The sequence below is a fragment of the Neophocaena asiaeorientalis genome, unplaced genomic scaffold (genome assembly GCF_003031525.2).
Source record: "Neophocaena asiaeorientalis asiaeorientalis breed wild unplaced genomic scaffold, Neophocaena_asiaeorientalis_V1.1 scaffold342, whole genome shotgun sequence".
In the NCBI taxonomy this organism is placed as follows: domain Eukaryota; kingdom Metazoa; phylum Chordata; class Mammalia; order Artiodactyla; family Phocoenidae; genus Neophocaena; species Neophocaena asiaeorientalis.
In genome coordinates this window covers 4,616,734-4,640,306 of record NW_020174037.1, presented here as the reverse complement: position 1 = coordinate 4,640,306, position 23,573 = coordinate 4,616,734, and the positions used below count along the sequence as shown (strand labels likewise).

Genomic DNA, 23,573 nt, shown 5'->3' with positions numbered 1-23,573 from the left:
AAATGACAGCTTCATTCTGTTTGCTCAGGTGAAAAACCTCAGGGTCATTCTTGACTACTTTTTTTCTCTTATATCCACATCCAGTCTGTCAGAAAATCCTTTTTGCCTCCATTTTCCTGATATATCTTGGGGTAATAGCAGGGTGAGGATGTCAGGTAATTCCTTTCTACCTAAAGCAAGAATAAAATGGTATAAAAAATGACTATAAACACCATATCAGGGCATTGGAAAATGACCCGTTAGGCAATAATTTGAGGAGTATTTGCTCATGAAAAACTGCTACCACATCTGGTAAAAACACGTAGTTTGTGGCTTTCTTGCTTGGAGTTCCCTATCTTCATCTGCCTGGCATGAGCAGCAAAAAACTGCAGTTTTTCTTATGGGAGCTGGTGGATTTGGTTTGGGGCTGGCAACAGAGAAGCTATGAATTAAAGGCGGAGATCCTGGAAGCAAGAGAGCCATAGAAGGGCTGAGATTAATAAATCACACATTCTAGACTGGTATATGTGAGACCTCAAGGAGTCCTGTGAATATTGAAAACCTGGGAGATTTGCAAATTTGTTGTGCCTTTGATTGTATTTCTCAACTCTCACACATCTCACGCTGCACAGGATGAAGCTCCCTAGTGTGAAGTGTCTGAGCATAACTTCTGCCAAAATTATTTGCTGTCTGTCAAGCTATTCAGATCTAGGGGAAACCCTTAGGCTTTTCAAAAAATAAAAGACATTGAGCAGAGACATTAATGACAGGGAAGACAGACTTTGCAGTTTGATTACAGATAAGTTATTTGCTTACTGAAACAAAATAACAGCTTTCAGAGGTACAGAACAGAATCCAGAGTTGCTACAACACATTTTTTTAAAAATGTATTTCATTTATTTATTTGACTGCACCATGTCTTAGTTGCAGCAGGCGCGCTTCTTAGTTATGGCATGTGGGCTCCTTAGTTGCAGCAGGTGAACTCCTTCGTTGCGGCCAGTGGGTTCCTTAGTTGTGGCATGTGAACTCTTAGTTGTGGCATGCATGTGAGATCTAGTTCCCTGACCAGGGATTGAACCTGGGTCCCCTGCATTGGGACCATGGAGTCTTAACCACTGCACCAGCAGGGAAGTCCCTACAACTCATTTTTTTACATCCAATTTTTAACCAAAAATTACTAGACATACAAAGAAACACAAAAATGTGACTCAAGGGGAAAAAAACCCAAAGAATTAGACACTTAAGTGGTCCACATGTTGGATTTAGCAGACAAAGAATTCAAAGCTGCTATTGTAAATATGTTGAAAGAATTAAAGGAAAGTATGCTAATAATGAGTAAGCAAATGCAGACTCAACAGAGAAATGGAGACTATAAAACAGAACCAAATAGAAATCCTAGACTGAACTGAAACTGAAAAGAACAATAACAAATGAAAAATCACTAGATAGGCTCAACAGCAGATTTGCAATCCAGAAAAAGGAAACTAGTGAATTTGAAGAAAGATCAGTAGAAGCATACAATCTGAAGAACAAAAATTTAAAAAATATTGGAGCCTCAGAGATCTGTGGGACAATATCAACGTTTCTGTTAGAACCTAGCAGACATGTAATTGGAATCTGAGAAAGTGAGAAGAAAAAAAAGTTGAAAAATACTTGAAGAAATAATGGTCAGAAACTTCCCAAGTTTCATGAAAAGCATTAACAGATCCAAGAAGCCTGACAAACCTTGAGTAGAATAAATACACAGAAACAAAAAAATCACACCTAGAAACATCATAGTCAAGCTACTAAAAGCCAAACAGAGAGAGAAAGAATCTTGAAGGAAGCCAGAGAAAAATTACACATCACACACTGGAGAACAACAAAACAATGAGTTAATTCTCATAATAAACAGTGAATCCGAGGAGGCATTGGAATGACATGTTCAAAGTCTTGGGGAAAAAAGAAGTGGTCAACTAAGGATTTTATAATCAGTGAAACTATTCTTTAAAAGTAAAGGCAAGATAAAAACGTTTCTAGATAAAGTGAAACTGAGAATTTGTTAATAAAGAGACCTGCACTATAAGAAATGCTAAAGGAGTTCCCTCAGACTGAAGAGAAATTACTCTAGAAATAACTCTATCCAAAGGGAGAAATGAAGAGCACTTGGTAAATATATAAGTATATATAAAAGTTATATTCTTCCCTCTCCTTCAGTTTGTTTGGACAACATGTGCCTATTTAAAGAAAAATTATAACACTGTATTGTAGAGTTTATAGTATATGTAGATAAGTTACGTATGTATAACCGTTGCATGAAGAAGAGGACTGGGAAATGGAACTAAACTGGTATGAAGTTCCTATAGATATTTTACTGGAAGTAAGTCAATACTAACTTGAAATAACTTGTGATAAATTAAAGGTATGATAAGGTTAAGATAAACAGCAACTACTAAATAATGCAAATTTTAGGGGAAATAAAATAGTATACTAAAAAAATAATTGCTTACCACAAAAGAAGGCAATAAAAGAGGAATAGTAGAGATGGGACAGATAGTAGATAGCAAAATGGCAGATCTGTATCCAGTCATATCAGTGTGTATGTTAAATATGAGGCAACTAAACAAAAGGCAGATTTTCAGACTGGATACGAAAAAGCAAGTTCCAACTAAATGGTATCTATAAGTGATATAATTTAAATTCAGAACCAAAAAGATTGATAGTAAAAGGATGAAAAAATATATACGAAGCAAACTGTAAACATAAGAGATGTGGAGTGATTATATTAATATCAGACAATGTAGTTAAAACAAATATTACTGGAGACAAATGAGGACTTTTCATAATGATAAGTTAATACTGCAGTAAGATAAAAAAATTACAAATGTGTGTTCTAACACTAGAGCTCTAAAATACATGAAGCAGGGACTTCCCTTGTGGTCCAGTGGGTAAGACTTTGTGCTTCCATTGCAGGGGGCCCAGGTTCAAACCATAACTAAGAGTTTGCATGCTGCAACTAAGAAGTCCGCATACCTCAAAAGATCCCACGTGCTGCAACTAAGACCTGGTGCAGCCAAAAAAAAAAAATCTTAAAAAATAAAATACATGAAGCAAAATGTTCGGAATTAAAAGGAAAAATAGGTAAATCAATGATTATAGTTGGGGATTCATTAATACTCTTCTTGGAATAGTTGACAGAATAAGTAGATATAAAATTTGTAAGGATATAAAACATTGAAAAACATTGTCAAGCAATTTGACCTAATTGACAAGAGCAGAATCATGTTCTTTTCAAGTAAACATGGAATACTGACCAAGATCAACCATGTGCTCAATACATTTATTTATTTTTCAATTTTATTTTATTTTCTTATACAGCAGGTTCTTATTAGTTATTTTATACATATTAGTGTATATGTGTGAATCCCTATCTCCCAATTCATCTCCCCGCCCCGCCACCTTCTCCACTTGGTGTCCATACGTTTGTTCTCTACATCTGTGTCTCTATTTCTGCCTTGCAAACCGGTTCATCTGTACCATTTTTCTAGATTCCACATAGATGTGTTAATATACAATATTTGTTTTTCTCTTTCTGACTTACTTCACTCTGTATGACAGTCCCTAGGTCCATCCACATCTCTACAAATGACCCAATTTCATTCCCTTTTATGACTGAGTAATATTCCATTGTATATATGTACCACATCTTCTTTATCCATTCATCTGTCAGTGGGCATTTAGGTTGCTTCCAAGACCTGGCTATTGTAAATAGTGCTGCAGTGAACATTGGGGTGTATATATCTTTTTGAATTATGGTTTTCTCTGGGTATATGCCCAGTAGTGGGATTGCTGGGTCATATGGTATGGTAGTTCTATTTTTAGTTTTTTAAGGAAACTCCATACTGTTCTCCGTAGTGGCTGTATCAATTTACATTCCCACCAACAGTGCAGGAGGGTTCCCTTTTCTCCACATCCTCTCCAGCATTTGTTGTTTGTAGATTTTCTGATGATGCCCATTCTAACCAGTGTGAGGTGATACCTCATTGTAGTTTTGATTGGCATTTCTCTAATAATTAGTGATGTTGAGCAGCTTTTCAAGTGCCTCTTGACCATCTGTATGTCTTCTTTGGAGAAATGTCTATTTAGATCTTCTGCCCATTGTTTTGACTGGATTTTTTTTTTTTTTTAATATTGAGCTGCATGAGCTGTTTGTGTATTTTGGAGATTAATCCTTTGTCCATTGATTCGTTTGCAAATATTTTCTCCCATTCTGCGGAGTTGTCTTTTCATCTTGTTTATAGTTTCCTTTGCTGTGCAAAAGCTTTTAAGTTTCATCAGGTCCCATTTGTTTATTTTTGTTTTTATTTCCATTACTCTAGGAGGTGAGTCAAAAAAGATCTTGCTGTGATTTATGTCAAAGCATGTTTCTCCTATGTTTTCCTCTGAGTTTTATAGTGTCCGGTCTTACATTTAGGTCTTTAATCCATTTTGAGTTTATTTTTGTGTGTGGTGTTAGGGAATGTTCTAATTTCATTCTTTTACATGTAGCTGTCCAGTTTTCCCAGTGCCACCTGTTGAAGAGACTGTCTTTTTTCCATTGTATATCCTTTCCTCCTTTGTCATAGATTAGTTGACTGTAGGTGTGTGGGTTTATCTCTGGGCTTTCTATGCTGTTCCATTGATCTATATTTCTGTTTTTGTGCCAGTACCATATTATCTTGATTACTGTAACTTTGGAGTATAGTCTGAAGTCAGGGGGTCTGATTCCTCCAGCTCCGTGTTTCTTTCTCTAGATTGCTTTGGCTATTCAGGGTCATTTATGTCTCCATACAAATTTTAAGATTTTTTTTGTTCTAGTTCTCTAAAACATGCCATTAGTAATTTGATAGGGATTGCATTGAATCTGTAGATTGCTTTGGGTAGTAGAGTCATTTTCACAGTGTTGCTTCTTCTAATCCAAGAACATGGTATATCTCTCCATCTGTTTGTGTCATCTTTGATTTCTTTCATCAGTGTCTTATAGTTTTCTGAGTACAGGTCTTTTACTTCCTTAGGTAGGTTTATTCCTAGGTATTTTATTCTTTTTGTTGTGATGGTGAATTGGATTGCTTCCTTAATTTCTCTCTGATCTTTCATTGTTAGTGTATAGGAATGCAAGAGATTTCTGTGTATTAATTTTATATCCTGCAACTTTACCAAATTCATTGATTAGCTCTAGTAGTTTTCTGGTAGCATCTTTAGGATTCTTTATGTATAGTATCATGTCATCTGCAAACAGTGACAGTTTTACTCTTCCAATTTGTATTCCTTTTATTTCTTTTTCTTCTCTGATTGCTGTGGCTAGGACTTCCAGAACTACGTTAAATAATAGTGGTGAGAGTGGACATCCTTGTCTTGTTCCTGATCTTAGAGGAAATGATTTCCATTTTTCATCATTGAGAGTGATGTTTACTGTGGGTTTGTCATATATGGCCTTTGTTATGTTGAGGTAGGTTCCCTCTATGCCCACTTTCTGGTGAGTTTTTATTATAAACGTGTATTGAATTTTGTCAAAAGCTTTTTCTGCATCTATTGAGATGATTGAAGGTCTTTATCCTTCAATTTGATAATATGGTGTACCACATTGATTGATTTGCATACATTGAAGAATCCTTGCATCCCTGGGATAAATCCTACTTGATCATGGTGTATGATCATTTTAATGCGTTGTTGGATTCTGTTTGCTAGTATTTTGTTGAGGATTCTTGCATCTATATTCATCAGTGATAGTGGTCTGTAATTTTCTTTTTTTTTTTTTTTTAGTTTCTTTGTCTGGTTTTGGTATCAGGGTGATGGTGGCCTCATAGAATGAGTTTGGGATTAGTATCTTTGTCTGGTTTTGGTATCAGGGTGATGGTGGCCTCATAGAATGAGTTTGGGAGTGTTCCTTCCTCTGCAATTTTTGGAAGAGTTTGAGAAGGATGGGTGTTAGCTCTTCTCTAATTGATAGAATTCACCTGTGAAGCCATCTGGTCCTGGGCTTTTGTTTGTTGGAAGATTTTTAATCACAATTTCAATTTCATTACTTGTGATTGGTCGTTCATATTTTCTTTTATTTCCTACTTCAGTCTTGGAATGTTATACCTTTCTCAGAATTTATTCATTTCTTCCAGGTTTTCCATTTTATTGGCATAGAGTTGCTTATAGAAGTCTCTTAATGATGCTTTGTATTTCTGTGGTGTCCATTGTAACTTCTCCTTTTTCATTTCTAATTTTATTGATTTGAGTCCTCTCCCTCTTTTTCTTGATGAGTCTGGCTAAAGGTTTATCAATTTTGTTTTCAAAGAACTAGCTTTTAGTTTTATTGATCTTTGCTATTGTTTTCTTTGTTTCTATTTCATTTATTTCTGCTCTGATCTTTATGATTTCTTTCCTTCTGCTAACTTTGGGTTTTGTTTGTTCTTCTTTCTCTGGTTCTTCTAGATGTAAGGTTAGATTGTTTATTTGAAATTTTTCTTGTTTCTTGAGGTATGATTGTATTGCTATAAATTTCCCTCTTAGAACTGCTTTTGCTGCATCCCATAAATTTTGGATCGTCCTGTTTTTATTGTCATTTGTTTCTAGGTATGTTTTGATTTCCTCTTTGATTTCTTCGGCGATCTCTTGGTTATCTAGTAACGTATTGTTTAGCCTCCATGTGTTTGTGTTTTTTACGTTTTTATCCCTGTAATTGATTTCTAATCTCATAGCATTGTGGTCGAAAAGTTGCTTGTTATGATTTCAATTGTCTTAAATTTACCGAGGCTTGATTTGTGTCCCAAGATATGATCTATCCTGGAGAATGTTCTGTGTGCAGTTGAGAAAAAAGTGTAATCTGCTGTTTTCAGATGGCATGTCCCATAAATATCAATTAAATCTGTCTGATCTGTTGTGTCATTTAAAGCTTGTGTTTCCTTATTAATTTTCTGTTTGGATGATCTGTCCATTGGTGTAAGTGAGGTGTTAAAGTCCCCCACTATTACTGTGTTACTGTCGATTTCCTCTTTTATAGCTGTTAGCATTTGCCTTATGTACTGAGGTGCTCCTATGTTGGGTGCAGATATATTTATAATTGTTTTATCTTCTTCTTGGATTGGTCCTTTGACCATTATGCAGTTTCCTTCCTTATCTCTTGTAACATTCTTTATTTTAAAGTCTATTTTATCTGATATGAGTATTGCTCCTCCATCTTTCTTTTGATTTCCATTTGCATGGAATATCTTTTTCCATCCCCTCACTTTCAGTCTGTATGTGTCCCTAGGTCTGAAGTGGGTCTCTTGTAGACAGCATGTATATGGGTCTTGTTTTTGTATCCATTCAGCAAGCCTGTGTCTTTTGGTTGAAGCATTTAATCCATTTACATTTAAGGTAATTATTGATATGTATGTTCCTATTACCATTTTCTTAATTGTTTTGGGTTTGTTTTTGTAGGTCATTTTCTTTTCTTGTGTTTCCCACTAAGAGCAGTTCCTTTAGCATTTGTTGTAAAGCTGAGTTGGTGGTGCTGAATTCTCTTAGCTTTTGCTTGTCTGTAAAGCTTTTGATTTCTCCATCAAATCTGAATGAGATCCTTGCTAGGTAGAGTAATCTTGGTTGTAGGTTCTTCCCTTTCATCACCCTAAGTATATTGTGCCACTCCCTTCTGGCTTGTAGAGTTTCTGCTGAGAAATCAGCTGATAAGCATATGGAAGTTCCCTTGTATGTTATTTGTCATTTTTCCCTTGTTGCTTTTAATAATTTTTCTTTGTATTTAATTTTTGTCAATTTGATTACTCTGTGTCTCAGCGTGTTTCTCCTTGGGTTTATCCTGCCTGGGACTCTCTGCACTTCCTGGACTTGGGTGGCTATTTCCTTTCCCATGTTAGGGAAGTTTTCAACTATAATCTCTTCAGATATTTTCTCTGGACCTTTCTCTCTCTCTTCTCCTTCTGGGACCCCTATAATGCGAACGTTGTTGTGTTTAGTGTTGTCCCAGAGGTCTCTTAGGCTGTCTTCATTTCTTTTCATTCTTTTTTCTTTATTCTGTTCCATGGCAGTGAATTCCACCATTCTGTCTTCCAGGTCCATTCTTCTGCCTCAGTTATTCTGCTATTGATTCTTTCTAGTGTATTTTTCATTTCAGTTATTGTATTGTTCATCTCTGTTTGTTCTTTAATTCTTCTAGGTCCTTGTTAAACGTTTCTTGCATCTTCTCGATCTTTGCCTCTGTTCTGTTTCCAAGGTCCTGAATCATCTTCACTATCATTATTCTGTGTTCTTTTTCTGGAAGGTTGCCTACCTCCACTTCATTTAGTTGTTTTTCTGGGGTTTTATCTCGTTCCTTCATCTGGTACATTGTCCTCTGCCTTTTCATTTTGTCTATCTTCCGGTGATGGTGGTTGTCGTTCCACAGGCTGCAGGAGTGTAGTGCTTGCTTCTGCTGTCTGCCCTCTGGTGGATGAGGTTATCTAAGAGGATTGTCCAAGCTTCATGATGGGAGGGAGTGGTGGTGGGTAGAGCTGGGTGTTGCACTGGCAGGCAGAGCTGAGTAAAACTTTAATCTGATTGTCTGCTCATGGGTGGGGTTGGGTTCCCTCCCTGTTGGTTGTTTGGCCTGAGGCGACCCAGCACTGGAGCCTACCGGGCTCTTTGGTGGGGCCAATGGCAGACTCTGGGAGGGCTCACACCAAGGAGTACTTCCCAGAGGTTCTGCTACCAGTGTCCTTGTCCCCTTAGTGAGCCACAGCCGCCCCCTGCCTCTGCAGGAGACCCTCCAACACTAGCAGATAGGTCTGGTTCAGTCTTCTATGGGGTCACTGTGCTTTCCCCTGGATCCTGATGAGCACACTACTTTGTGTGTACCCTCCAAGAGTGGAGTCTCTGTTTCCCCCAGTCCTTTCCAAATCCTGCAATCAAATCCCGCTAGCCTTCAAAGTCTCGTTCTCTGGGAATTCCTCCTTCCGTTGCTGGACCCTCAGGTTGGGAATCTTGACATGGGGTGAAGAACCTTCACTCTGGTGGGTGGACTTCTGTGGTATAAGTGTTCTCCAGTTTGTGAGTCACCCACCCAGTGGTTATGGGATTTGATTTTATTGTGATTCTGCCCCTCCTACCATCTCATTGCAGCTTCTCCTTTGTCTTTGGATGTGGGGTGTTTTTTTGGTGAGTTCCATTGTCTTCCTGTCGATGGTTGTTCAACAGTTAGCTGTGATTCCAGTGCTCTCACAAGAGGGAGTGAGTGCACGTCCTTCTACTCCGCCATCTTGAACCAATCTCCATTTAATACTTTTAAAAATAGTAAAATCATATAGAACATGTTCCTTGACATTGGCTTCTCCTTTTTTATCCCCCTCATTTTGAGGGGGATAAATTCTGAGATTCATTTTCACTTGGGTTACTTTACTCACAAACCTTACTCGGTTGATTATTTCCCTGTATGTCTCACATTGCCTTATAATTGTAAAGCCCATGTAGTGTTGATATTGCATATATACACACACACACACACATACATACACTATGCACACATACACTTATGTGAACTAAATATATCTATATATTTATGTTGTATATATTTGGAAGTATTTGTATCTATTTACATTTCTCCCCCCATCGTTGAGCTTGAAGATAGGGAGCTGTTCTGCACAATTTATTTCCCATAGTTTGTGTCCTAGGACATTATCGATAGCGGCTGTTCAGTGGAGGTTTCTAAGTTAATTGAAACTAAGATGTATAATTACTTGACTCTAAAAGCATTGTTCCAATAATAGTGTAGAAAATAAATGTTAAATTGGGTTTAATTTTTATTGAGATTCTTTTCTCTTCTTACCCATAATACAGGTACATCAAGAGAGTGTACACATGATTGAAGTCACAAGCAATTTGATTAATGAAACTCTAGCAAATCACCCTGAGTGGGCAAAGTAAGAATGTTGTTTTGACAAAAATAGAGATGGTTGGCCAAGGTTCTATGTCTGTTTGCATGAAATGATCTTCATTGATACAGTTACCTTGGAAGAGAAAAGAATTTGCCAAGGCTTTGATGAATGTTGTCATTTTTGCATAAGAATAGCATGTAATGGGATGGTGGGGAGGGGGGAGTTCGTATATTTGAATTGAGATTCACAGTTTTCCACGTGTTTGTGACTTACTAAGCTTTCACCTACATTGTGTTATGTGTTCCTCAGTAGGTTGAAGAGATTATCCCCATTTCACAGATGAGGATGCAGGATCAAAGGCTAAGGAATTTGTGACAGTCCCCCATGGCACAGTCAGCAGTGTTCCCATATTGTATCGTTTTTGTGGCAGGGTTGCAAACTGTGGCTCAGGGCCAAATCCAGCCACCTGTTCTTATAGAGATTTATTGGAACAACCTATACCCGTTCATTTACATGTTGTCTGTAGCTGTTTTGGGGCTACAAAGGCAGACAGAATTGAGTAGTTGTGGTACAGATTATATGTTCCGAAAAGCCTAAAATATTTATTTACATTCTGGCCCTTTACAGAAGAAATCTGCTAACCCCTGTCTTAGAGGATCACTTTGTGTACTTGTTTAATTTGGCTTCTGTGAGAGGGTTTTTATGTCTTTGTGGAGAGTGTTCAGCTGGACTATGCTGTTCACCTAATTGAACTTGATGACAAATTACATGACCTTTTTTACTAACGCCAGGGTGGTCACTAATTTATTTTAGGAAATACTCTGCCAGTTTTAAGATTATAAATTGAGATTTTACTTGGTTTTTTCCTTTGACTTGACTTTATTTCTTTATATAAAACCTGCTTAGGACATTCCTTGAACTTGGTTTAAAATCATATTTAAATATTCTCAGAAGGATTTCTGTTATATTTCTACCCACTTATCTCCTATTACCCAGAGCATACTCAGTGCTTGTTCTCAATATTTCTGATTAGTTACAAACTGTAGTATATCCATTCAAGGGAATAATACTTAGCATTAAACAAAAATGAACTGTCAGTTCATGCGGCAACATGGATGAATCTCAGAATAATTATGGTGAATGAAAGAAGTCAAGCAGAAGAGAGTCTATATGATATGAGTCCATTTATGTTAAGTTCTAGAAAACACTAATCTAGTGACAGATAGATCAGTGGCTGTGTGTGGATAGGGGTGGGTTCCAGGGAGGGAGTACAGAGGGGCGCAGGGAAACCTTTGAGAGTGATAGGTATGTTCATTGTCTTAGTGAAGGATATAAGAAGTAACATTGATCAGATTTTATTCTGTAACAGTCTCCCTCTGTGCTGTGGAGAAAAGGTGGAAGGTGTTCCAAGACTTGAGCCTCTTAGACCAGTTAAAAGCTAGAGTAAAACTAGGTGAGAGGCAGTAAAGCTCTTAATTGTGGACCGTTGTTGTGGAGTGAACAGGACAGACAGATTTGTAAGATCTTAAGGGGGTTAGTTGGTGATTAATTGGGTATAGGAAAACGAAACCTAGCGTGACTCTAATGTTTCAAGCTTTGGAACTTAGTGGATGATGGTGGATTCATCAAGATAGGAAAAAGAAAAGCAGATATGGTGGGAAAACTAATTCACTTACTTTTTACCTGATGAGTTTGAGGTGTTTATGGTAAGTGTCAACAGAGGCATCTAGTAGGCTATTGGTTATGTTGGTGTACAGTTCAGGAGAGTGATCTGGAGTGAAGTTAAAAAATTGGCAGCCTTAATTATCTCCTTAGAAGGGGGCTCTTTTTCTTTGGTGGTCATTCTTCTGTAGTGGAAATAAGTCCAAAGCCCTTCTGTACTGGTTTTCAATTGTAATAGTACTATCTCTACTATTGTTTTGAAGGCACACACAAACTGGGGAGCCCCAGATCAGAGTAGTTTCATGAACCCGTGTCCCCTGCATCAGCAGGCGGACTCTCAACCACTGCGCCACCAGAGAAGCCCAGTTGTTTTTGTTTGTAAATGTGGGAATACTTATAAAGTTCACAGGGACTTGCAAAGAAATGTATAGGGAGGTCCCCTGGACTCTTCGCCCCACCTTCTGTACCGTTGTTGTCATCTTGTATAACTATACAATAACAAAACCAGGAAATCGACATTTCACTAGTTTTACATGCACTTGTGTATGTGTATGTGCGTGTATGTTATATGTGTTCTCTGCAGTTTTATCATGCTTCCTGTTAGCTATCAACACCATGTCAAGATACAGAACTGTTCCATCACCACAAGGCTCCCTCATGCTGCCCCTTTTAGCCACACCTACCCTCTACCTCCTCCTCCAACATATTCCTAACCCTTGGCAACCAGTATTTTGTTCTCCATATCTATAATATTGTTGTTTGATGAATGATACATAAATCTAATCATAGAGTATGCAGCCTTGTGAGATTGGCTTTTTTCACTTAGCATAATTCCCTTGAAGTCCACTGAAGATGTTGTATGTAGCAATAGTAAGTTCCTTTTTATTGCTGAATAATATTCTATGCAGGAAAGAATTTAAAAGCTATTTAGACTTCAGTAATTTGTGGGAGGTCTGATTCTTTTGCAGCAGATTCGGGGGGTGGTCATGAATTAATAGTTTCTTGCAAATCTCAGTACTCAGTGGATTCTTGTCCTGAAGATGGCAGTTGACCTTGTGGGAAATTCATGTGGGTGCTCTTAGTGGAGGTGATACAGTTAAGAATTGATTAGATATACTTTCTTCCAGTGTGGTACACATTTTGTGTGCCCTACATAGGTACCTCGACTTCCTGTGGATGTGCTTGGTGAGCTGAAGTATAAATTAGAAATACTTAGGGTAGGATCAGCCTAGTAGAGCTTCAGAGAAAATGAAGTTGAAGTTGGAACACATCTTAATTCTTTTCCTGGACAGTATTGTTAGTCTAGAACTCATTTTCTACTTACTACTCACTAGTCTCAAGCCTGCTGATTCTCAGGACCTGCATTAGGAGATGGCACCACGGTGGTACTGAACGTCACTTAGCCCTGCCCTTACTTGGGAGGAACCCAGTAGATGAAGCTGTTTTTAATTGGGGCTGTTCTCTTGGTAGGTCATACTGTGATAGAGATTAATCTTTACCCAGGAAGATGAGGGTAGGCCAGTCCTAATTGTAGGAGCTTGGTTTCACCTGAGGGATACCTTTTGACTGAGGCTAGGAGAGTTAGTGATTGGCTGATGTAGTAAATATCTGAAGCAAGAAGCTCAATTTAGAGGCCATGGTTGATATAAGACCAAGGTGTGTCCCAGTTTGTCCCAGCAAAGGTTGCTCAGGTTGTTTCTGGCCCCATGTCTCCTAGAGGGTACTGGTTGTGAGGAGGTCTGGACTGAGCCAAAGCCTTTGACTTGGCCTCACAGCAGCTCCTCTTTATCTTTTGCTCTTAGGACACCTGCATGAATACAGTGGCAAAGTGTTTTCACAGCAGCCAGCAAGATTTTTTTTATCAGGCCTAATAGATGTTTGTCAGTCATTAAGGATCTATTCAGATACCTCTGTGAATTTCACATTTTTGAATAATAATACAGGTTATAATTTCCCCTAAAATGTAGTACCATGTAACTGAAAATATTCAACAGTCTCTTCAAACCACTAATGAATCTATAAATACTGGAGTAATTTAAAAGCTCTTAATTTCTCCCAAGTCACATCTCTATTTAGAGATCCAAATTTCCTGTTCATGTTATTATACTATAAGATTATTACATTTGTAAGTGTGTGATGTCAGTTAATCAGTGTTTAAAAAATTAAGTTCCAAGAGTTTGGTGCAGTGCACTGCATTAGGTTTTCATGTTTTCTCTCTTTATTTTAAATTAGTTGGCTTCCTGAGGCTCAGGTAGTCCAAAGAGCCCTTAATTCCGCGGCTAACAATGTGTATCAGTATGGACGAGAATGGATAACCCACAAGGTAAGGGAAGAGCCTCTTTTTGCGGCTTTCTCTTTGCAGGGTCTTCATGGGTAGTGACTTCTTGCTTTGATAAAGCAAAAATGGAGATTCTGTTTAGAACAATTTCTATTTTTGAGATAGGCTTAAATCTGCAAGTCAACAAGCAATATACGATGAAATTAAACCTTCTGGATGATCATATTGATTAGTGCTGATAGCCTGAACAGTCTGAGAGGTAGGCCTTTTGTTTCATGTTCAAGATAGTTCTGATTCATTATTTGTGCTTTAGAACAGAATGATCACTAAGCTTGGGTGGACAAATAAGGCTTTGTGGAGAAAAAGGTATTAACACATATTATATTTTATTATTTGCTGATAACTGTGCTTGGCAGTTTCCAATTTGTTTCATTTAATCTTTCCAAGAAACTTATTGTAGTCTGAATTATTTTATCCCCTTTATAGATGAGGAAACAGACTTAGCAAAGCTAAGTAAATTCCCTATGGTCATGTAGTAAATTGCAGAGCTTGGTTTCAAACTGAAGAGTAATTCCAAATCCCTTGCTCTTTCTACTGTGGTATGCTAGAAGTGTGTGCCCGGAACTGAGTTTAGTGCTTTAATGTGGCACTTGAGATAAACCTTGAAGGAATGGAATGATAGGTCCTGGATGAATATAGAGAAGGACGAGTGTATTTTAAGAAGGGGTATTTATGTGATCCAGGATGTAGAGACAGGAAGCTGAAGCTTAGTGAAGGGGAGATGAAAGACAGAGGAGAAGGCACAGTTATCACAGCTAAGCTCAGACTCCATGATATGGATTTGGGATATCTCTTTTTTTCCCCCCTAGTTTTGCCTATGGAAATGAAGGTAATTTGAAGTTTTAATGTATTGAAGTAATTAGGATTGTCTAGGGATTGACAAGATTTGTTGCAGTGAGATGTGTGCCAGAAAAAAAGTATCAGTGTGTGATTTCTTGTTTAAAATTCAAAAACAAAATCTCAAAAAAGGTATCTTGGAAATGACATTGTACACACAGTAATCTGCTAACCTGAGGATGGAATTGTGGTCAACTTAAATTGTGGTCAACTTAAGAGAAAAATGTGTTACTGATCTTCCTGGGTCCATGCCAGATAACCAAATCAACTGTCACATGGAAGTTTTAAAAAAATATTTATTGAATAAATGAAAGTTAAGTACAGTTGACCCTTGCACAATGTGGTGGTTAGAGGTGCTAACCTTCTCTGTGGTCAAAAAACTCCCATATAACTTTACAGTTGGTGCTCATGTACCTGGTTCCACATCCTCAGATTCAACCAACCACAGACTGTGGAGCACTGTAGTACATATTTAGTGAAAAACATCCACATGTAAGTGGACCTGTGCTGTTCCAACCTGTGTTGGTCAAAGGTCCACTGTATGTGGATATGCATCTCAGAACTATCATAGAAGAAAGATCCAGTCATTGCAGAAGGCTTTTAGACTTTTATATATATATATGCCTGACTTATTCTATGGAAAGCATAGCGTTTAACTTTTGAATTATCTGTTCAGGAGAAATTTTTATTCTGGAATTCTTACGTATTTGGGAAAAGGATAAAGAAGGGGAATTTGGATAGCTGGAGAAATGTGCCTTAGATTTTAAAGAAGTAAATTTCAATTTACTTAGAGAAAAGATAGGTTTGAAACCTTTTGCTCAGGATTCTAAAAGGGAAGACAGCTGAAGAGAGATGATATTGCTACGAAACATTGTAAAATATTTGTGATCCTCATTTGCAAGACACAGGGATAATATCTAAAAGCAACCATTGAATGTCCATTAACTGATGAATAGATAAATAAAATGTGGTATAGCCACATACTGGGATATTAGTTGGCCGTAAAAAGGAAGGATGAACTGATACATTTTACAACATGGATGAACCTTGAAAACATTAGGCTGTGTAAAGGAAGCGGTCATAAAAGACCACGTCCATTTATATAAAATGTGTGGAAGAGGCATATCTACAGAAACAAAGTAGAGTAGTGGTTTTCAGGGGTAGGGGGATTGGGGAGAAATGGGGGATTGATTACTAATGAGTATGGAGTTTTCTTTTGGGGGGATGAATATGTTCCAAAATTGATTTTGGTAATCGTTGCATAACTGTGAATGTACTAAAAAACTGTTGAGTTACACTCTTAAATGGGTGAATTGGAGGACCTTCAAGATGGTGGAGGAGGAAGACGTGGAGGTCCCCTTCCTCTCCACAAATACATGAAAAATACATATACATGTGGAACAACTCCTACAGGACACATACTGAATGCTGGCAGAAGACCTCAGACTTCCCAAAAGACAAGAAAATCCCCACATACCTGGCCGTGTGGCTGACAGGGTCTTGGTGCCCTGGCTAGGTGTTGGGCCTGAGCTTCTGAGGTCGGAGAGCCGAGTTTAGGACATTGGACCACCAGAGACCTCCCTGCACCATGTAACATCAATCGGTGAGAGCTCTCCCAGAGATCTCTGTCTCAATGGTGAGACCCAGCTCCATGCAATGGCCAGCAAGCTCCAGTGCTGGATGCCCCATGCCAAACAACTAGCAAGACAGGAGCAACCCCACCCATTAGCAGAGAGGCTGACTAAAATCATACTAAGTTCACAACACCCCAAAACACAGCACTAGATGTGGCCCTGCCCACCAGAAAGACAAAATCAAGCCCCATCCACCAGAACACAGGCACCAGTCCCCTCCACCAGGAAGCTTACACAAGCCACTGAACGAACTTCACCCACTGGGGGCAGACACCAAAAACAACGGGAACTATGAACCTGCAGCCTGTAAAAAGGAGACCCCAAACACAGTAAGTTAAACAAAATGAGAAGACAGAGAAATATGCAGCAGATGAAGGAGCAAAGTAAAAACCCACCAGACCAAACAAATGAAGAGGAAATAGGCAGTCTACCTGAAAAAGAATTCAGAGTAATGATAGTAAAGATTATCCAAAATCTTGGAAATAGAAAGAAGAAAATACAAGAAACGTTTAACAAGGACCTAGAAGAACTAAAGAGCAAACAAACAATGATGAACAACACAATAAATGAAATTAAAAATTATCTAGAAGGAATCAATAGCAGAATAACTGAGGCAGAAGAACGGATAAGTGACCTGGAAGGTAAAATAGTGGAAATGACTACCGCAGAGCAGAATAGAGAAAAAAGAATGAAAAGAATTGAGGTCAGTCTCAGAGACCTCTGGGACAAAATTAAACACACCAACATTAGAATTATAGGGGTCCCAGAAGAAGAAGAGAAAAAGAAAGGGTCTGAGAAAATATTTGAAGAGATTATAGTCAAAAACTTCCCTAACATGGGGAAGGAAATAGTCAAGAAAGTCCAAAAAGCACAGAGAGTCCCATACAGGATAAATCCATGGAGAAACATGCCAAGACACGTATTAATCAAACTATCAAAAATTAAATACAAAGAAAAAATATTAAAAGCAGCAAGGGAAAAGCAACAAATAACATGCAGGGGGATCCCCATAAGGTTAACAACTGATCTTTCAGCAGAAACTCTGTAAACCAGAAGGGAGTGGCAGGACATATTTAAAGTGATGAAAGGGAAAAACTTACAACCAAGATTACTCTACCCAGCAAGGATCTCATTCAGATTCGATGGAGAAATTAAAACCTTTATACAGACAAGCAAAAGTTAAGAGAATTCAGCGACACCAAACTAGCTTTACAACAAATGCTGAAGGAACTTCTCTAGGCAGGAAACACAAGAGAAGGAAAAGATCTACAAAAACAAACCCAAAACAATTAAGAAAATGGGAATAGGAACATACATATCGATAATTATCTTAAATGTAGATGGATTAAATGCTCCAACCAAAAGACATAGACTGGCTGAATGGATACAAAAACAAGACCCGTATATATCCTGTCTACAAGAGACCCACTTCAGACCTAGGGACACATACAGACTGAAAATGCGGGGATGGGAAAAGATATTCCATGCAAATGGAAATCGAAAGAAAGCTGGAATAGCAATTCTCGTATCAGAAAAAATAGACTTTAAAATAAAGACTATTACAAGAGACAAAGAAGGACACTACATAATGATCAAGGGATCAATCCAAGAAGATATAACAATTGTAAATATTTATGCACCCAACATAGGAGCACCTCAATACTTAAGGCAAAGGCTAACAGCCTTAAAGGGGAAATTGACAGTAACAGAATCATAGTAGGGGACTTTAACACCCCACTTTCACCAATGGCCAGATCATCCAAAATGAAAATAAATAAGGAAACACAAGCTTTAAATGACACATTAAACAAGATGGACTTAATTGATATTTATAGGACATTCCATTCAAAAACAACAGAATACACTTTTTTTTTAAACGTCTTTATTGGAGTATAATTGATTTACAATGATGTGTTAGTTTCTGCTTTATAACAAAGTGAATCAGTTATACATATACATATGTCCCCATATCTCTTCCCTCTTGCTTCTCCCGCCCTCACACACTCCCAATCCCAGCCCTCTACATGGTCACAAAGCACCGAGCTGATCTCCCTGTCCTATGCGTCTGCTTTCCACTAGCTATCTATTTTACGTTTGGTAGTGTATATATTTCCATGCCACTCTCTCACTTTGTCCCAGCTTACCCTTCCCCCTCCGCATATCCTCAAGTCCATTCTCTAGTAAGTCTACATCTTTATTCCCGTTTTGCCCCTAGGTTCTTCGTGAACATTTTTTTTTTTTTTTAGATTCCATGTATATGTGTTAGCATACAGTATTTGTTTTTTTCTTTTTGTGCCAGTAGCATACTGTCTTGATTACGGTAGCTTTGTAGTATAGTCTGAAGTCAGGGAGCCTGATTCCTCCAGCTCCGTTTTTCATTCTCAAGATTGCCTTGGCTATTCGGGGTCTTTTGTGTTTCCATACAAATTGTGAAATTTTTTGTTCTAGTTCTGTGAAAAATGCCAGTGGTAGTTTGATAGGGATTGCATTGAATCTGTAGATTGCTTTGGGTAATAAGAGTCATTTTCACAATGTTGATTTTTCCAATCCAAGAACATGGTATATCTCTCCATCTATTTATATTATCTTTAATTTTTTTCATCAGAATCTGATAACTTTCTGCATACAGGTCTTTTGTCTCCTTAGGTAGGTTTATTCCTAGATATTTTATTCTTTTTGTTGCAATGGTAAATGGGAGTGTTTTCTTAATTTCACTTTCAAATTTTTCATCATTAGTGTTCTTAAGTGCTCATGGAACATTCTCCAGGATAGATCATATCTTGGGTCAGAAATCAAGCCTTGGTGAATTTAAGAAAATTGAAATCATATCCAGTATCTTTTCTGACCACAATGCTATGAGACTAGACATTGATTACAGGAAAAAAACTGTAAAAAATACAAACACTTGGAGGCTAAACAAGACGCTACTAAATAACCAAGAGATCACTGAAAAAAAGAGGAAATCAAAAAATACCTAGAAACAAATGACAATGAAAACATGACGACCCAAAGCCAATGGGATGCAGCGAAAGCAGTTCTAAGAGGGAAGTTCATAGCAATACAATCCTACCTCAAGAAACAAATCTCAAGTAAACAACCTAAGCTTATACCTAAAGCATTAGCGAAAGAAGAACAAAACTCAGTGTTAGCAGAAGGAAAGAAATTATAAAGATCAGATCAGAAATAAATGAAAAAGAAATGAAGAAAACAATAGCAAAGATGAATAAAACTAAAGGCTGGTTCTTTGAGAAGATAAACAAAATTGATAAACCATTAGCGGGACTCATCAAGAAAAAAATGAAGACTCAGATCAACAGAATTAGAAATGAAAAAGGAGAAGTAACAGCTGTACTGCAGAAATAAAAAGGATCATGAGAGATTACTACAAGCAACTGTATGCCAATAAAATAGACAACCTGGAAGAAATGGACAAATTCTTAGAAAAGCACAACCTTCCGAGACTGAACCAGGAAGAAATAGAAAATATAAACAGACCAAGCACAAGCACTGAAATTGAGACTGTGATTAAAAATCTTCCAACAAACAAAAGCCCAGGACCATACGGCTTCACAGGCAAATTCTATCAAACATTTATAGACTAGCTAACACCTCTCCTTCTCAAAACTCTTCCAAAATATAGCAGAGGGCGGAACACTCCCAAACTCATTCTATGAGGCCACCATCACCCAGATACCAAAAACAGACAAAGGTGTCACAAAAAAAGAAAACTACTGGCCAATATCACTGATGAACATAGATGCAAAAATTCTCAACAAAATATTTGCAAACAGAATCCAACAGCACATTAAAAGGACCGTCTACCGTGATCAAGTGGAGTTAATCCCAGGAATGCAAGGATTATTCATTATACACAAATCAATCAACGTGATGCACCATATTAACAAATTGAAGAATAAAAAATGATAATAAAAAATGATAATTTCACAGATGCAGAAAAAGCTTTCGACAAATTCAACACCCATTTGTGATAAAAACTCTCCCGAAAGTAGGCATAGAGGGAACCTACCTAAACATAATAAAAGCCATATATGACAAACCCACAGCCAACATCGTTCTCAGTGGTGAAGAACTGAAACCACTTCCTCTAAGATCAGGAACTAGTCAAGGTTGCCCACTCTTACTGCTGTTATTGAATGTAATTTTGGAAGTTTTAGACACAGCAGTCAGAGAAGGAAAAGAAATAAAAGAAATCCAAATAGGAAAAGAAGAAGTAAAACTGACATTGTTTGCAGATGACAGGATACTATACGTAGAGAATTCTAAAGATGCTACCAGAAAACTACTAGAGCTAAACAATGAATTTCGTAAAATAGCAGTATTCATGTACAGAAATCCCTTGCATTCCTATACACTAATGATGAAAAATATGAAAGAGAAATTAAGGAAACACTCCCATTTACCATTGTAACAAAAAGAATAAAATACCTAGGAATCTACCTAAGGAGGCAAAAGACCTGTATGCAGAGAACTATAAGACACTGATGAAAGAAATTAAAGATGATACAAACAGATGGAGAGATGTACCATGTACATGATTGGAAGAATCAACATTGTGAAAATGACAGTGCTACCCAGAGCAATCTACAGATTCAACGCAATCCCTATCAGACTACCAATGGCATTTTTCACAGAACTAGAACAAAAAATTGCACAATTTGTATGGAAATGCAAAAGACCCCGAATAGCCAAAGCAATGTTGAGAAAGAAAAATTGGAGCTGGAGGAATCAGGCTTCCTGACTTCAGACTATACTACAAAGCTGCGGTAATCAAGACATTATGGTACTGGCACAAAAACAGAAATATAGATCAATGGAACAGGATAGAAAGCCCAGAGATAAACCCATGTACATATGGTCACCTTATCTTTTTCTTTTTTTTAATTTATTTATTTTTTATTTTTATTTTTGGCTGCGTTGGGTCTTTGTTGCTGTGCATGGGTTTTCTCTTGTTGCGGCGAGTGGGGGCTACTCTTCATTGCTGTGCGCGGGCTTCTCATTGCAGTGGCTTCTCTTGTTGCAGAGTACGGGCTCTAGGCCTGTGTCATACAACATCCTCGCTTTAACTATCCATTGTACTTGTATTCTCTTTTTAAAATTTGTATCTAGAGATACTGCCCTGATACAGCAAGAGAATAAGTAATGAGCGCATTTCCTGTGTCCCTTCTCTGATGACAAGAATGAAGAAGGCGACAGCCAGTGCACAAACGTGTCAGGCACTGTTCTAAATCCTGGCGAAAAGCAGTAAACCAGAAAGAGTTACAGCTCTCCTAGAGCCTTACATTCCGGGTGAAAGGAGACAAGCATTAAACGTGCAAACAAAAGTTTCAGATCTGAAAGTGCTGTGACCAGAGTAAACAGAGTGATGTCGTAGAGAGTAACTCCAAGTGATGCTTTAGCTAGAATGGCCAGAAAATGCCTCTGAGAAGGTAATGTTTTCACTAAGACTTGAGTGGTGAGAAGGAGGCAGTTTATGAAGGTCTTCGAAAAGAATGTTTCAAGTTGAGGGCATAGAAAATTCAGAGGCCCTGAGATGGGAAGGAGCTTGAATGAGGGAAAGAAAGGTCACTGTGGCTGGAATAGGGGATGTGGTGATGAGACAAGCCTTTAGGTCATAAAGAACTTGGGATTTTAATTTAGCTACAGAGGACTTTAAAACAGGGATATGGCCAGGTTTAGGATATTGAAAGCTCATCTTGGCTGCTTTATGGAGGAGTGGGCAAGAATGAAGAAGGCAGGGAGACCAATTGAAAGATTATTCTGATAGTCCACGTGAGATGTTGACGAGTTGGACTAAGATCGTAGCAGTGGGAATTGAGAGAAATTGTCATGTTTGGGATATGTTTTTGAGGTTGTCTTGACATGAATTGCTCATGGATTGGTTATGGAGTGCAAGGGAAGGAAGTTTTTGGTTTGTCCAACTAGAAGGATAGCTGTACATTTAGATAAAAAGAATTGGAGGTGGTAGTGGGGTGTAGGTGTTGCATGTAGATTGGTAATTCTGTTTCAGGGCATATTAAATACCTTAAGTAGACATACAATCGGACATACATAGCTGGAGCTCAAGGGAGAGATCTGGGCTGTAGATGGAAGCTTGAATATCAGATAGTACCCATGTGATTGGTAGAGATGAACTGTATTAGTTTTGGTAGGGCTGCCATAACAAAGTACCATGAACTTTGTGCTTCAACAACATAAATTAATTTTCTCACAATTCTAGAGGCTACAGGTCCAAGATCAAGGAGTCGAGACCTAAGAATAAAGGAAAGAAAAAAGAAGCAAAAAGGTGGGAGAGAGGAAATTTACTGGGGATATTGAGGAGTAGAGTTTTAGAAAAGAACCTAATGTGGTTAGAGGCAATTAAATAGGCTAGAACATTTTAGTTTGATTTGGTACAAATATAAAGACCCAGCATGTATTAATTTTACTGAATTGTTGCCTGAAATATTAAACCAGATTATATCTGTATTTCTTCCAGCTGCATAAAATTCTTGGAGATAAGGTGAACAATACTGCCGTAATTGAAAAGCAAGTGCTAGAACTTTGGGACAGACTGTATCATTCTTGGTTTGTAAAGGTAAGTTATTTTAGCTAAGGATTTCAGTTGTAAACTAATAGTGTCCTTTTATTTTATGGACTCATTGACCAGGTAGGATTGTGTTAACATTGGGGTTTTATTTATTGACATTTTTAAGCTGCAAGTTCTTTTTTTTTTTTTCTTTGTGATACTCGGGCCTCTCACTGTTGTGGCCTCTCCCATTGCGGAGCAGAGGCTCCGGACGCGCAGGCTCAACGGCCATGGCTCACGGGCCCAGCTGCTCCACGGCATGTGGGATCCTCCCGGACCGGGGCACGAACCCGTGTCCCCTGCATTGGCAGGCGGACTCTCAACCACTGCGCCACCAGGGATGCCCAAGCTGCAGGTTCTTAAACCTCAGGTCACTAAAAGTCAGCTTGAATTGATGATTAGTTTCCATGGCAGAACCTACCAGTCTCTGGTGTATCAGTATTCCATCCTCTGTTCATTACCATCAACAGCATCCCATCCTCTAGACCAGATTTGTACAGTAGAAATGTAATGAATGCAAGTCATACATGTAATGTTGATTTTTCTAGTGACCACATTTAAAAAAAAACTAGGACAGGTGAAATTAATCTTAATAATGTATTTTACTTAACCCAGTATACTGAATATATGTCATTTCCATATGGAATGAATAAAAAAATTTAATGAGGTTTTATATATATATA

The 23,573-nt window shown here is 37.9% G+C and overlaps 1 protein-coding gene across 4 annotated transcripts in view; it reads left to right on the top strand.

Moving 5' to 3' along the window:
- TMEM245 (transmembrane protein 245) overlaps window positions 1-23,573 on the top strand; it is a 97,601-nt gene that overhangs the window by 38,589 nt on the left and 35,439 nt on the right. For all 4 annotated transcript variants that reach the window (XM_024753659.1, XM_024753660.1, XM_024753661.1 and 1 more), the window contains exons 8-10: window positions 9,796-9,878; window positions 13,728-13,818; window positions 22,801-22,899. In XM_024753659.1, coding sequence (XP_024609427.1) covers window positions 9,796-9,878; window positions 13,728-13,818; window positions 22,801-22,899 — 273 coding nt within the window. The remainder of the gene's footprint in view (window positions 1-9,795; window positions 9,879-13,727; window positions 13,819-22,800; window positions 22,900-23,573) is intronic.